The 13,316-nt window shown below is 41.9% G+C and overlaps 1 protein-coding gene and 1 long non-coding RNA gene across 2 annotated transcripts in view; one reads left to right on the top strand and one right to left on the bottom strand.

Moving 5' to 3' along the window:
- LOC142160338 (uncharacterized) overlaps positions 1-13,316 on the bottom strand; it is a 480,167-nt gene that overhangs the window by 339,224 nt on the left and 127,627 nt on the right. The gene's annotated exons all lie outside the window — the stretch shown is intronic.
- LOC142161432 (microsomal triglyceride transfer protein-like) overlaps positions 10,115-13,316 on the top strand; it is a 71,143-nt gene continuing 67,941 nt past the window's right edge. The window contains exon 1 of the mRNA XM_075217035.1: positions 10,115-10,484. Coding sequence (XP_075073136.1) covers positions 10,415-10,484 — 70 coding nt within the window. The 5' untranslated portion in view covers positions 10,115-10,414. The remainder of the gene's footprint in view (positions 10,485-13,316) is intronic.

Here is a 13,316-nt window from a genome sequence, read left to right as displayed (position 1 = left end):
GACAAAGAAGAGGAACGGTCCCACCAGCAGGGGCAGCGGCTGAAAGTGGTGAGAATAATGAAAAGGTTAACACAGGGGGAGACATCCATTGTACTGCAGCAGCAATTTCAGCAACTAGTTTTAGTGATTTGGTAGACTTACATCCTGTCTGCACAGCAGCAGTTCCCAATGGGAAAGCAGACAGGAATAATGATGTTCCCTTAAAACATATAGCAAAGCATGATCCATGCACTAGGTCTGAAACATTTTCAATTTTGTCTGATTTCCCTGATCCTAGGAAAGATTTGACTAAATGTCAGCAGTTTATTAGATATTATGGTAATGTGTATGAGCCAACTAATAACGATTGGCGAGTATTATTGAAGACCTGTCTTCTTCTCAATACTGATATACAAAAGTTCATTAATGATTGTATGTTGGAGGAGGATGAATCCTTAACCAAGGATGATAATCAGGACAATATTAGACATATAATCACACAGTTGGCTATATATTTCCCAGTGATAGTGGACTGGAGTAAAATTTTTAGTATCCGGCAAAAAGATAGTGAAAATGCAACAGACTATTTTTGCAGAGCTCTGATAGCAATGGGCAAATATACTGGGGTACCAGACATAAAGGATAATGTATATTACAGAGAGGTTGCTGTTAAAGTTCTAATGGATGGCCTCAGGGAAAACTTGAAAAGAAGGGTGCAAACTTCATTACCATACTGGAAAGGAACCACTGTAAGTGTTCTCAGGGAGTCAGCTATAGAACATGATAAAAGTATAAACAAACAGAAAGAGACACTAAGTGATAGGGTAATGATGGTAAGTATCCCAGCACTAGAGGGGCTGCACACACGACCACCAGAATACAACCCACATAACAGGAAACCCAGAATAGTGAGATGTTACAATTGCAGAGAAGAAGGACACATTAGGAGAGATTGTAAAAAGGAAGAGAAACAACACGAGTTGAGGAAGTGTTTTCAAGGCAATAAAATAGGACACCTAGCAAAACATTGTGGAGACATGACAGGGACGTGCTTCTACTGCCATAAGAAGGGACACATGAGTAGGAACTGTGTAGAGAGAAGAATGGATACCTGGGTTGGAAATCACATAGACATCCACAAAGGAGGCGTACACTTCTCTCAGAGGTTCCCCTACAATTGATTGCACACTCTGTAACAACTAATATTCTGGGGGAGAAATATAGCCGACTCTAGAGTTAATCTGTGGTGAGCATTAAGGTGCAAAATGTAGAAAGAAACTTATTTTTTTAAAAGTAATCTTTGTTGATTTTGTTTGTTCATTTATGTTGTGAAATGTTTGTTTTCCTAAATTGCTAGCCGACGGCAAAGAATAGAAATGTTTGTTGTGTTTGCTGTTTTAAGATAACTATCTTGTTTTTCTTCTCACAGGTAAAGGGGACACAAAAGGAGTATAGACTTAGTGATCAAAAGGGGAGATAGAGAAATAGAAGAATCACTCTTGAAAGACAAATTAACAATAGACAATTGGAACACTCTTTTGTTTTAGGCTGCAGTGTCTCATGATAATTTGTTTGGCTGAGAATCATTATCCAACAATGAAGTATGTACATACTTTGCTCCAAAATATTGTTTTATGTATTTCAGAGAAAATATGAGTCACTAAGAGTAAATTTTTACATTTCTCTATCATAAGTTAGAAAAGTCCGTTGAAAAGGTATGTAGTCAATGAGATACCGAGTTCTTAATGAACAAATGACGGACGACACTGGATTGCACTGCTAAGACCCCCTAGTCAAGTATGGGGAGGGGTCATAGTTAGCAAATAACTAAGGGGAGCAGTGGAATGAATACAGCCATTTCCCCATAGAGTCACAGTCCAATCCAGCTGTCATTTTGTTGTAAAAAAAAAAAATCTCCCTTTCTACATGTATGTTTGTATTCAAATCTTTGTATTCCCATCATTCATTGCTTTCCTATTTCTCATTCTTTACACAAACGCTAGTCTCTCCCCCTACCTCTCTCTCTCTATCTCTCTTTCTCCCTCTCTCCACCTTTATCTCTCTCTCCCTCCCTCTCTCTCTCTATCTCTCCCTCTCTCTCTCTCTCTACCTCTCTCTCCCTTTCTACCCCCCCCCCCTCTCTCTCTCTCTCTCTATCAATCTCTCTCTCTCTCTCTCTCTCCTCTCCCTCTCCCTCTCTCTCCCGCTCTCTCTCTCTCCCTCTCTCTCTCTCTGCTCTGGTAGAGATAAAATCAGACACAGTCTCAACAATGGGGCTAAAACATATATTTTTTTTTTACATAAGACAAATTCAGAGATACACACACTAGATTGACATGAGTTACAGAAACAGTCAGGGGTTTTGTTTTCATGTGTATAGAAACTGCTGATTTTAAGCAGAAAGGTTCTGTTGTGGAAATACGATTCATGTGTTATAGATTGCATATCTGTTTTGTTTTTTTGTTTTCGGACGTGCCTCCTGTACAAAAATGTGCCTTTATATGGATGCACAAAGGGTGGGCAGGACAGGAGGACAGAAGAATGCTAGAGGTTAGGCATACAGATATGCATCTCTGTATAGAACATTGGAGTAGGATTTTTACCACAAGATACGACATAATGTGAAACCCTAGAAAATGTAGAATTTTCATGTTTTATATTTTTCACTGTTAGACAGACATGTACTGGATACTGTTATATTTGAAGAAAGTGTTATAGAAATAGACCCCTTTGCCTTTCCCACCTAGTCAAGTAGCTGAATATGAGGTACTGAGAATGACATGTGAGTTGGCAGAGGGAAAATCGATTGATATACATTGGTCTTTAGCATTTTTCTAGTCTAGAGGGCGATGTTGAGGTGACTGAGAAATCGTTTTATAGCAATACCAGCACATGATTAGGACACTACATAGAGGACTTTATACAGTGACACAGTTACCAACTGAAGTAGCTGCTAGTAAGGTCCACACTTACACGCACAACCATACATGGCTGTCACACCAGGGAGAACATAGCTGTCAAATAGACAGCAGGGTTTTATGTGACAGCTAACAAATCTATGTTTGTTTTGTTTTTCGTTGTATTGTTTTAGTTTTAAAATGTGAACACACACACACACACATGCACGCATACACATATTGGTTAATATAGGAAGATTTGTGTTACCTGAGGGATAAACTGTCTGGAAGGTGAAGAGATGTGGTGAGGAGTCTGGTGGACTCTGGAGAGATGGACAAGGTAGACTAATAGAGCCATCCCATATCCCTCCTGCTGATGGGTTTTCCTCCAGCTAAAACAAATACACGTCATCCAATTACCACCATGCAGGATCCTCAAGTATACACTAGTGTACCAACAAAAAATGTCTGGGTAAAGGTGTATTGAAATGTGTCTAATGTATTTCTGTATCATACTCAAAACTTTTGTTATTCAATGTGATAGTCCTAGAGTTATAATAGATGATAGGGGTATTCATGTTAATAATAATAGATGTATAATGTATGAGTAGTGGTAACAAATCACATACTTTCAATTAGCCATAAACCAGTGTGAACATAAAGTAATGGTACTCGGTAGAACGAATTGAATAGATTAAGAGTTGGAACTTGATTGATGTGACTGATAGCTTCGGCCACTAGTCCTTTCCCGCTACCAAAAGATCACTCCTGGGCAGACTCCTAACCTGTCAGTTTTTGAAATGTTCTTGACCCCTCGTGAGATGAGATTGTAACTGGGAGGCTAGGTTAGACCTTGAGAGAAGGTAAATAGTGAGACAGCAACCGAGAACGTCCAAAACACTGTTACCTGAAAAGTCACACTAACTGTCAGGATGTTGGATCAGGAGAGTAAGTTGTGGAGCAGTAATTTCTTAAGCTTAGTTTATTTAACAGACAGGTACCAGGTGTAGGCTACCAGCCTCACGGCTTCAAGGGTAGCAGAGACACACTGGTGCCCATACCACCCACTGCAGAGGGGCCAACACTCAGAGAAGGGTCCAAGGGCACTCATGAGTCTGTACTGGAAGGCCTTGAATGCAGTTAGTAGCACCTGAGCCAAAGGCTAAGACTGTTGTCCAGCACGAAGTTGTAGTTTTTCCCGTTTTGTGTTCTCTCATTTCAGTTTCTTCTCAGGGCGGTTAATTCTTTTGATTATTGGCAGGTAACAGAGACTGGTACAGGTAGTGATAAGGAGGTATTGGGGAGGAAGAAGTTAGTAGCATAATCAGTCCAGTCAATTACTCTATTCAATTCAGGGGTAAAGGAAAATTTAGAAACCTTGGAGCTTGGAGAAAGTGCGAGGGGCTATTGTCTGAGTAGCATTACGTCCGTAAGTACGGCTACCCCATGGTTAGAAAAGAGACACACCCAGCGATGCCAGTCCAGTAATATTCGGACTTGAGCAGGCATCCTTGAGAATGATTATCATTCTAGGGAGGGTAAGGTTTTAGACCAAACAAAGTGCTGGGCGTGCTCACACGTGCCTCAGTGATTATATCAAGTAGGATTAGTTCTCTTTCCACTAAATATTCTTGAGGTACCCGAACTATAGGCGGGAGATCACTACGGGAAAAAGTAGGACACCTAGGTCCCTTAGTCTGAAGTCTCCCAATGCTTTGCAAGCCGATCACTGTTAAATCTGAGTATTGAGAGACTGGGAAGAACTAACAGACAATAGCCCGCCCACAAGTGTTGATGAAAAGAACTGGTGACATTATTAGATGTGTGTATATTAACGCAGGCTGAAGGAGATTGCATATGACCTTATTGATAGACATCGGATAATGCTATTGATGAACATGAAGTGTTTAAATGTATTCTGAGCTTAAAGACATGCGTTGGACAGAAGAACCTGTTAAACTTGAAGAACTGTAGTAGAGAATTCTGTATAGCTGATACACGTTCTACTGTACCGTGTACCTTTCCAAATAATGTATTAAGTGTTTTATAAAACGATAGAATTACTTTAATAATATATATATATATATATATATATATTTATACAAACACACACATACACACAATACAGTAAATATGCATTATAATATATACAATATATGGAGAAAACTATTTGGCAACACCTGTTAATTATTGAATTGAGGTGTTCGAATCAGACCCGTTGCAATTTTCTAACATTTGTGATACAAAATGGGTTGTTCTGAAGAGCTTTGTGACTTCAAGTGTGGTACTGTGGTAGGATGCCACCTTAGCAATAAGACGGTTCATGAGATTTCATCCCTGCTGGATATTTCACGATCGATTGTAAGTGATATTATTAGAAAGTGGAAGCATTAAGGAACAACAGCAACTCAGCTATGAAGCGGAAGACCACGTAGAATTGCAGAGCGGGGTCAACAACTGCTAAGGTGCATGGTGTGTAAAAGTCGCCAGCACTCTGCTGATTCCATAGCTGAGGAGTTCCGAAATTCCACTGGCATTATATGTATATATAATGTTATCACAAATCTGTGCGGCGGGAGCTTAATGGGATGGGTTTCCATGGCTGAGCGGCTGAATGGATGCCTCACATCACCAAGAACAATGGCAAGCACTGGATAGAGTGGTGTAAAGCAGAAGATGGCGGCGCCCGACCTGGAGCAAGCGGACGGCCGGGGATCGAGTCTATAGCCTGATCGCCCGGCTTGTGACATACTTGTTCTACAAGTCCGATATACTTAGCGTAATTGCTTTGTTTAATCTCCTCCTTCAGTTTCTCAAGCTGTTTTACAAAAGTCTAATTAAGGTAATCACTTGACACAAGCTAGCAGTGTTTGAACTCACAGGTGACTACTTTGAATGGTTTCAGCACCTTGCACAACACGGGAAGTATTCTCCACTGCGATTGACTAAAATACATCCCCCTCCTTTCCCAATGTCATGGCTTGTGGAGTAAGCGTGGATGGCTTTTCACTGTTTCTCCATCCGCAGAAGCATTAAAAGGGTGGAATTCCACCTTGTCACAACCTCTTGCTTCAGTTGGTGGCAGGGCAAATTAAATTGCTCTTGTAACTACTGCAATCTCCTACATGCTGTTGCCAAATGGCGGAAATGTCCAGATATTTTACGGGCCACAGACAGCATCTCCTGCACGTCCCTGTCATTTTTTAAAAATCTCTGCACTACCAAGTTTATTGTGTGAGCAGAACAGGGAATGTGAGGGAATTTACCAAACTGTAATGCTCTCACAATATTGGTTGCGTATTCAGAAATGACATATCCTGAGAAGAGTCCAAGTGGTATAATCCATGTTGCAATGACATCCCTTAGTTTTTGTAACAGATAGTCAGCTGTATGCCTCTTAGAGAAGCAGATGATACATAGAGTAGCCTGCCTCTGACAAATGTGATGTACTTGAGTACATGCTGCTGCTCTTCCTGCTGGTGAAGGCGAATCACGAACCCAGTGGGCTGTCATAATCATATAATCTTTAGTTTGCCCAGTCCCGCTTGTCCTCATATCTGTGGTTAAGTGTACAATGGGTAGAATGTCATTTTTCCCAATAATTACATTTTTACGAACCTTGTGGTAGAGGTGAGGAATAGCTTTTCTAGTGAAATGGTGTTGTGATGGAATTTGGTAATGAGGACACAAGACCTCAAGTAACTGTCTAAAACCAGTTGCATTAATATTGGATATTGGACACGGATCTAATACTAGTATAGTTGCCATGGCGTCTGTGATCCGTTTTGCAACTGGGCGACAGCTTTCATACTTGCTTCCTCTTGCAAAGGATTGCTTAACAGTCAATTGTTGTAAACTACTAGCAGTCTTCTTCTTGGTCTGCTTCTGGGATGAAGATTAACCCCCAGCAGCTGCTGCAGCAGCAACAGCAGCAGTGCGACTAACGCTCAAGAATTCTTCTGAGGAATCCAGGATAGTGGAGGAGTCATCTAGCCTTACCAACCTGGATGCAGGACAAACTCCGATCACTACTGAGGATATTGATTAGGACGGTGTTGTGGGGGCAGATTGCAGGCGTCGGGATGTAGGTGTGAGAAGGGACTTAGCTGATGATGGACTGCTTGTTGTTAACTCTTTAGCATAAGTTTCTGATTTTCCCAACAGCTTGCCATGAACTCGCTTCAAATGGCATAACATGGATGAGGTTCCTAGATGGTCCCTACCTCTACTGACTGTGGCTTTACAAACGCTACAAATGGCTAGACAACTGTTGTCAGGATTTGGGTAAAAATAATTCCACACATAAGAGGTAGATTTTTTGGTCTTGTGACAATGGCCTTCTTCTTATCACATGCAAGAACTGCCTCCACTGGTGCAGGACTTACACAAACAACATCATCCTCTCAACATCCTCATTAGCGCCCTCTTCGGTTACAGAAATATTCCCCTCATCCTGTTGCAATTCCAAAGTGGCATCCTCAATTTGTGTATCACCGGCTACACTTGGGCTGTTCAGGAACACATCTGCAGAAATGCTGAAAGGGGCCTTCTTTATGAGTACACTATCAGAATGGTCAGGATTACATATAGCACTCGTGGATAGACTCTCCTCAGGGATTTGTGTCATTTCTAAATCTGAACATACATTTTTCTCTAATGCCTTACTGTTTTCTTCAAGCTTGGCTTTTACTTGTAAAAGTATTTGGACACCACTTTTGGAGTCTGAATGACAAGGTCTTGCTTAGTCACGACTGACCTTACAAGAAGATGCCTTAGTGACAGTTGCAGAACTAGCACTCATAGAGAAAGGCGAAGGACTCATTCTTTCCTTGCCACCGTGTGTGTGGAATGGCATGTTGGCATTTATTTTCCTGTAGATAACTTTGCCTGGATTACAGGTCTTATTTTCTTGACCAAGGTGAAAGGTGTTTTTTTACATTTTGGTTTCTCTGACTTACAAACACTATGCACTTTAACATAGGCTTTACCAGATGACATAAAGGGATTACTATTATCATGACTGGTGCCAGCAGCTGCTTGGTAATCCTGCTCTTCGGTGTACTGCTGTGAATCTATTTTGATAACACCATACACTTTGACTGCAAATTCAGAAGACCAAGCCTGCCAGCCCTAATATTTGGATTTCAGCAATGACAATTAGCAATGGAGCAATGGAGCTCTCCTCTTTGTGTGTATCCTATATAACACAGTACAATGTGACTGCAGATTTACACCAAGCCTGCCAGCCCTAGTATTTGTATTTCAACAATGACAATTAACAATGTAGCAATGGAGCTTTCCTCTTTGTGTGTTACCTATATAACACTGTACATTATGGGACTGCAGATTTAGAGGACCAAGTTTGCCAGGCCTATTAATTCTATTTCAGCAATGACAATTAGCAATGGAGCTCTCCTGAATGTCACTGTAGACTTTGAAGAACACTGCAACCCCCTCCTCTTTCTATTCTACCTATGAGGCTGCCCAACTGCACTACAGACTGTGCCACCCCTTCTGTGTCCCTCTGTGAAATGGCGCTGGATCGCCGTGGAGACCGGTTTTTATAGAATCCAAAATTCGCAAGATCCGACGACATAACGATGGCATTTTGCCTCATTTACAATTACAAAAGTGCGCGAAAGTACCGAGCTGGCTCGGCTCGGTACTGTTAAGTTCGGGTGTGTTCGGTTCTCGGGGAACTGAACCTGAGCATCTCTAATTTGAACACAATATCATTACAGCTCTAGTTGGTGTAATGGTGCATTGCTCATTCTGGCTGCTGGAATGGGGTTCTGAGTATCTTACCCATTCATTCTGGCTGGCAGAATGGGTCTGCCAGTACATTACTCATCCAATCCGGTAGCCAATAATTCCAGGTGACAGAATGGAGGTCTGAGTACCATAGCCATCCATTTCGGGTGCCAGAATGGAGGTCTGAGTACATTAATCATCCATTCCGGGTGCCGGAATGGGGCTCTGAGTAACTTACCTAACCATTCTGGGAGCCGGAATGGGCCTGCCAGTACCTTAGCCATCCATTCCGGCTGCCAGAATGGAGTTCCAAGGACCTTAGCCATCCATTCCGGATGCCGGAAAGGTTCTGCCAGTACCATAGCTATCCATTCCGGGTGCCAAAATGGGTCTAAGAGTTCCATAGCTATCCATTCCGGGTACAAAAATGGGTCTCAGAGTTTCAAAGCTATCCAGTCCAGGTGCCAGAATGTATCTATGAGTACCATAGATATTTATTCTGGGTCCCAGAATGGGTTTCTGAGTACCTTGCCATTGCATTCTGGCTGCCAGAATGTGTCTGCCAGTATGTTACCCATCAATTCCGCCCCCTTTGGAATTGTGCTCCAGGGACCTTAACCATCCATTCCGGATGACAGAATGGAGGTCTGGGTACCCTAGCCATCAATTCTAGGTGCCGAAATGGATGATTAATATAAACAAAACCTTATACAGACACCCGGAATGAATCACCAAGATACACAGACATTCATTCCGGTAGCCGGAATGGATGGCTAAGGTTCTCAGACATCCACCTGAATGGATGGCTAAGGTACTCAGAGCCCCATTCCGGCAACCAAAATGGATGGCTAAGGTACTCAGAGCCCAATTCCGGCACCTGGAATGGATAAATAATGTACTTAGAGCCCCAATCTGGCACTTGGAATAGTTGTCTAAGATACTTAGAGCCCCATTCTGGCACTTGGAATAGTTGTCTAAGATACTTAGAGCCCAATTCTGGCAGGTATTTAGGCATCTATTCTGGCACCTGGAATGAATGGTTAAGTTACTCAGACATCTATCCCAGCAGCCGGATTGGATGGCTGCAGAGAACATATCTGTGTAGCACAACCGAATGCACTATATAGGGAGAGAAAACACAGCAAGCTTCACTCAAGACACCAAGCAGCAGAGGCTGCTGTAGTAAGCTGACTCTTTCCAGCGTTACAGCATTCCAGCAGTTCCGGCTTTTAACTTATCCAAAATCTGACTAGTTGTGCATGTCAGCAAATTAGGGACATTTGGGGATAGAAAGGTTTAGCAAGAACCGAGGTATAACAAATATGGACATTCCTGGACTGCAATTTCTCTGCTTCTTGCTCTAGCAGCTGCTGCTCACACACAGCAGCAACTCAGAGCTAATGAATGAAGGAGGAGGGGGATTTATAACCCCCACTGCCGGCCTGTGATGCAATGAAAGATCCTGGGAGGAGTTTGCCCCAGCACTTTTACTCTTCTAACATTTGTGTTGAATCTGATCAATGATTAAAGAGGGTTGGGTGAGAAAGCAGCAAACTAGACAATGTTTTATATATATACTGGGCTCCTCTGTGTCCTGTCTCTTGTCCAGGATAGACCTCAGTACACGTAACATTTCCTGGACATCACCAACCACTTGATCCAGCACTGAAATGGCAGCAAGTCTGAATTAGTTTTTAAGAGAGTGTCAGTGTGTGTTAGTAGCGATCAGTTTTCTTTCTTGTTTTCTTTCTTGTCTCAAACTTCTACCTGAGCCCTCTTTGTGCGGTATGGCTTTGGGATCCCACTTGAAAATGTCGTATTTACATCTCTGCCTCCTCATTTGCTGCGTTACATTGGGTAAGTCTCAATCTTTCCAGTGACTCTTCGTATACACATATTGATATAAACAGTTCAGAAATGCTGGTAAATTAGATCTGAACTGAGATGTAAGCGCAATGTTATTTAGGAGTGTTACATCCCAGCTAACAGTTCATTTTTAAGTTGCCCTGACTCTCACTCCTTCCAAACTGTTCAGCTTTAGAGTCTGATTTATATCTCTATGGTTAAACCGCTGAATGATTTCCAAAAGTGTGTCTGGCTCCTGCATTTATGACATCCACCTTGTATATTATTATGGATTCTATTTATGACCCATGACATTTTCTGTATGTTAGTTATCATTTCTTATTGCAATGATAATAAATTATTTAAAATTGTTCATCTGGGACATTAGCTCTAATAGGAGCCTGTTCTACTAAAGAGTCTATTGTAAAGTGACCGCAATCACAGATTCTAACCTGACCTATGCACTTTGCAGAATATAATTATTGATAGCTATCATGCTCTTCGCCTCTCTTCTAAAACCATCTTCAAAATTCATTCATAAATCAAAACACAAACCTAGAGCTAGTTATCCACTGCGCTGCACCTACACTTCTGTTAAATAGGCCCCTATTCATGTAGCACCGCATTTTATGCACAATTAATTTAAATCCTCATCGCAAAGAGAAGGATTAAAGTAATGTGCATATTTATTAAAAATCTTCAACAGGAACAGCAGTCACAAAATACTGCTGTTCCTGCGAAGTACAAAACTTACCTTTTACACAGAGAGCTGCTGCATTTCGACGGCACTGTATTGTACAGCAGCCGCGGCGCTGTCATAGAAGCATCTACAATACAGCACCACCGCGGACGCTTATTTGACAGCGCCGCGGCTGCTGTACAGTACTATGTAGGGGCACTGTTTAGCACCCGATCTTCACAGAGGGGAGGGGTTTCTGGAGAACCAGAAACCCTCCCTGCATGCGCCCCTGGATCCCTCCTCACATGCGCAGTGATGCTCTTCGGAGCAGAGCTGAAAAATGACACATACGGTAATGCACTTGGCTGTGACATCATAGCCAAGCGCCACAATCCTAGCGTAACACTGACATGGAGGAGTAGTAGCCAGCAGCTTCACATGTAACAAGCTGCTGGCTGCTTCTTCTTCAAGACAACGGCTAATGCTCCATATGGCAGTATGTGCCATGAGTAGGCCCACAATCCTACAAAAGGCTGTGAAGAGCATTTTTATGGGGAAGCTTCCAAAGACATATTAGGTTTGTGCATCCATTTATGTCATACTTGCCTACTTTTGGCAAGTTGTATCGGGGAGAGGGGCGTGTCTAGAGGGCGGGAGGGGACGCGGCCACATGCGTCATTTTGCCCCGCCCCCATATATGCCATTTTGTCGTGGGGGCGGGGCCAAAATGACGTGATTCACTGCGAATTGCGTCATTTTAGCCCCGCAATTGCAGGATGCGGGAGGTTTGCCAGCTCTCCCGGGAGACCGTGAGACTGACCTGAATTTCGGGAGTCTCCCGGACATTCTGGGAGAGTTGGCAAGTATTATTTATGTGCTTATCTGACAAACAGTGCAGATGAAAAAAAACGAATTGCTCCGTTTGTCTATATATTTTGATGTTAGTAAATTACCTTTTCTATCTTTAGTTAATTATGATAATTTAGTAATGCTGGTTTTCTCTATTAGGGGCATATTTATTAAATAGGGCATTTTTAACATGACCCTTTTCAATCCTTATTGCAAAGTTAAGGAAACATCATGCGTATTTATTAAAAATCTTCAACAGGAACAGCAAACACGAAAGACTGCTGTTCCTGCGAAGACCCCTCTCCTATCTTTCCTATGGTCACTATCGCAAAGTGACCACCTTTGCGATAGTGACCGGAGGGTAGAGCAGTTAGATGCGGTAAGTGCATTTCATTTTGTTTTGGTCAAGCGAACAATGAGTCTAATACTAGTTGAGACAGATGCAATTATTAAGTGAGCTATTTTCTTTAATTTTCCAGGAATGTGAGGCAGTTATTTGTTTGCATTGCTTGAAAATTTCATAAGGAGTTCTTGAAAGTGTTTGCATTAAAAATTCCAAAAAACCACACGTGATTTTTTTTTTTTTTTTTAAGAAAGCCATAGCGAAATAAAATAGAATTGGTAAAGATTTGTTCATATTGCATGATTTTGTTATAAAAAAAATAAATAAGGGCCTAGACCTCTGGGGCCTGAGTCATTAAGGAAAGTAAGATACAAAAAATGAGTAAATGCTTTCCGGGACAAACAATGTTACAATGCAAGGGGTGTAAATTAGTTTACTATTTTGCACATAAATTAAATACTGGCTGTTTTTTTAATCTAGCACACAAATACTTGATAGCTTTATTTTTACACTGAAATTTTAAGTTGATCTAGGACATGCCCTACCCCAACTATCAATCTGACCCACATATTAAATTTACCTCCCCCTACAATGCAACATGGTTTTGCCCAGGTGCAGAGTTACTCCTTTTTTATGCGTTGCTCTCCTTAATGACTCAGGCCCCTGGTGTGTAACACATGGCTCTGCTCTGACATATTTTCTATTGGGTACAATGGGGAACAGGATTAGCTGCATTCCTCGTCACGTGACCTAATTGTGCACCATGTGCTATTCCTCCTTCTTCTGGGGGTTCCCACAGTGATGGTATTTTTAGATAAGCCAGTGAATGGGGGCATGTGGAGAGCTGTGAGTAGTTTTAGAGGAAGTGGGAGGTATGTGTGGCATGTGGTCGATTTTTGGAGCAAGTGAGAAATATGTGGGTGTATTTTGGAATGAGTGATGTGGAGCTACTGAGGGACTCATTGTGGGACTT

The sequence above is a fragment of the Mixophyes fleayi genome, chromosome 6 (assembly GCF_038048845.1).
Source record: "Mixophyes fleayi isolate aMixFle1 chromosome 6, aMixFle1.hap1, whole genome shotgun sequence".
NCBI classification, from domain to species: Eukaryota; Metazoa; Chordata; class Amphibia; order Anura; family Limnodynastidae; genus Mixophyes; species Mixophyes fleayi.
This window is presented reverse-complemented; position numbering and strand designations above follow the sequence as displayed.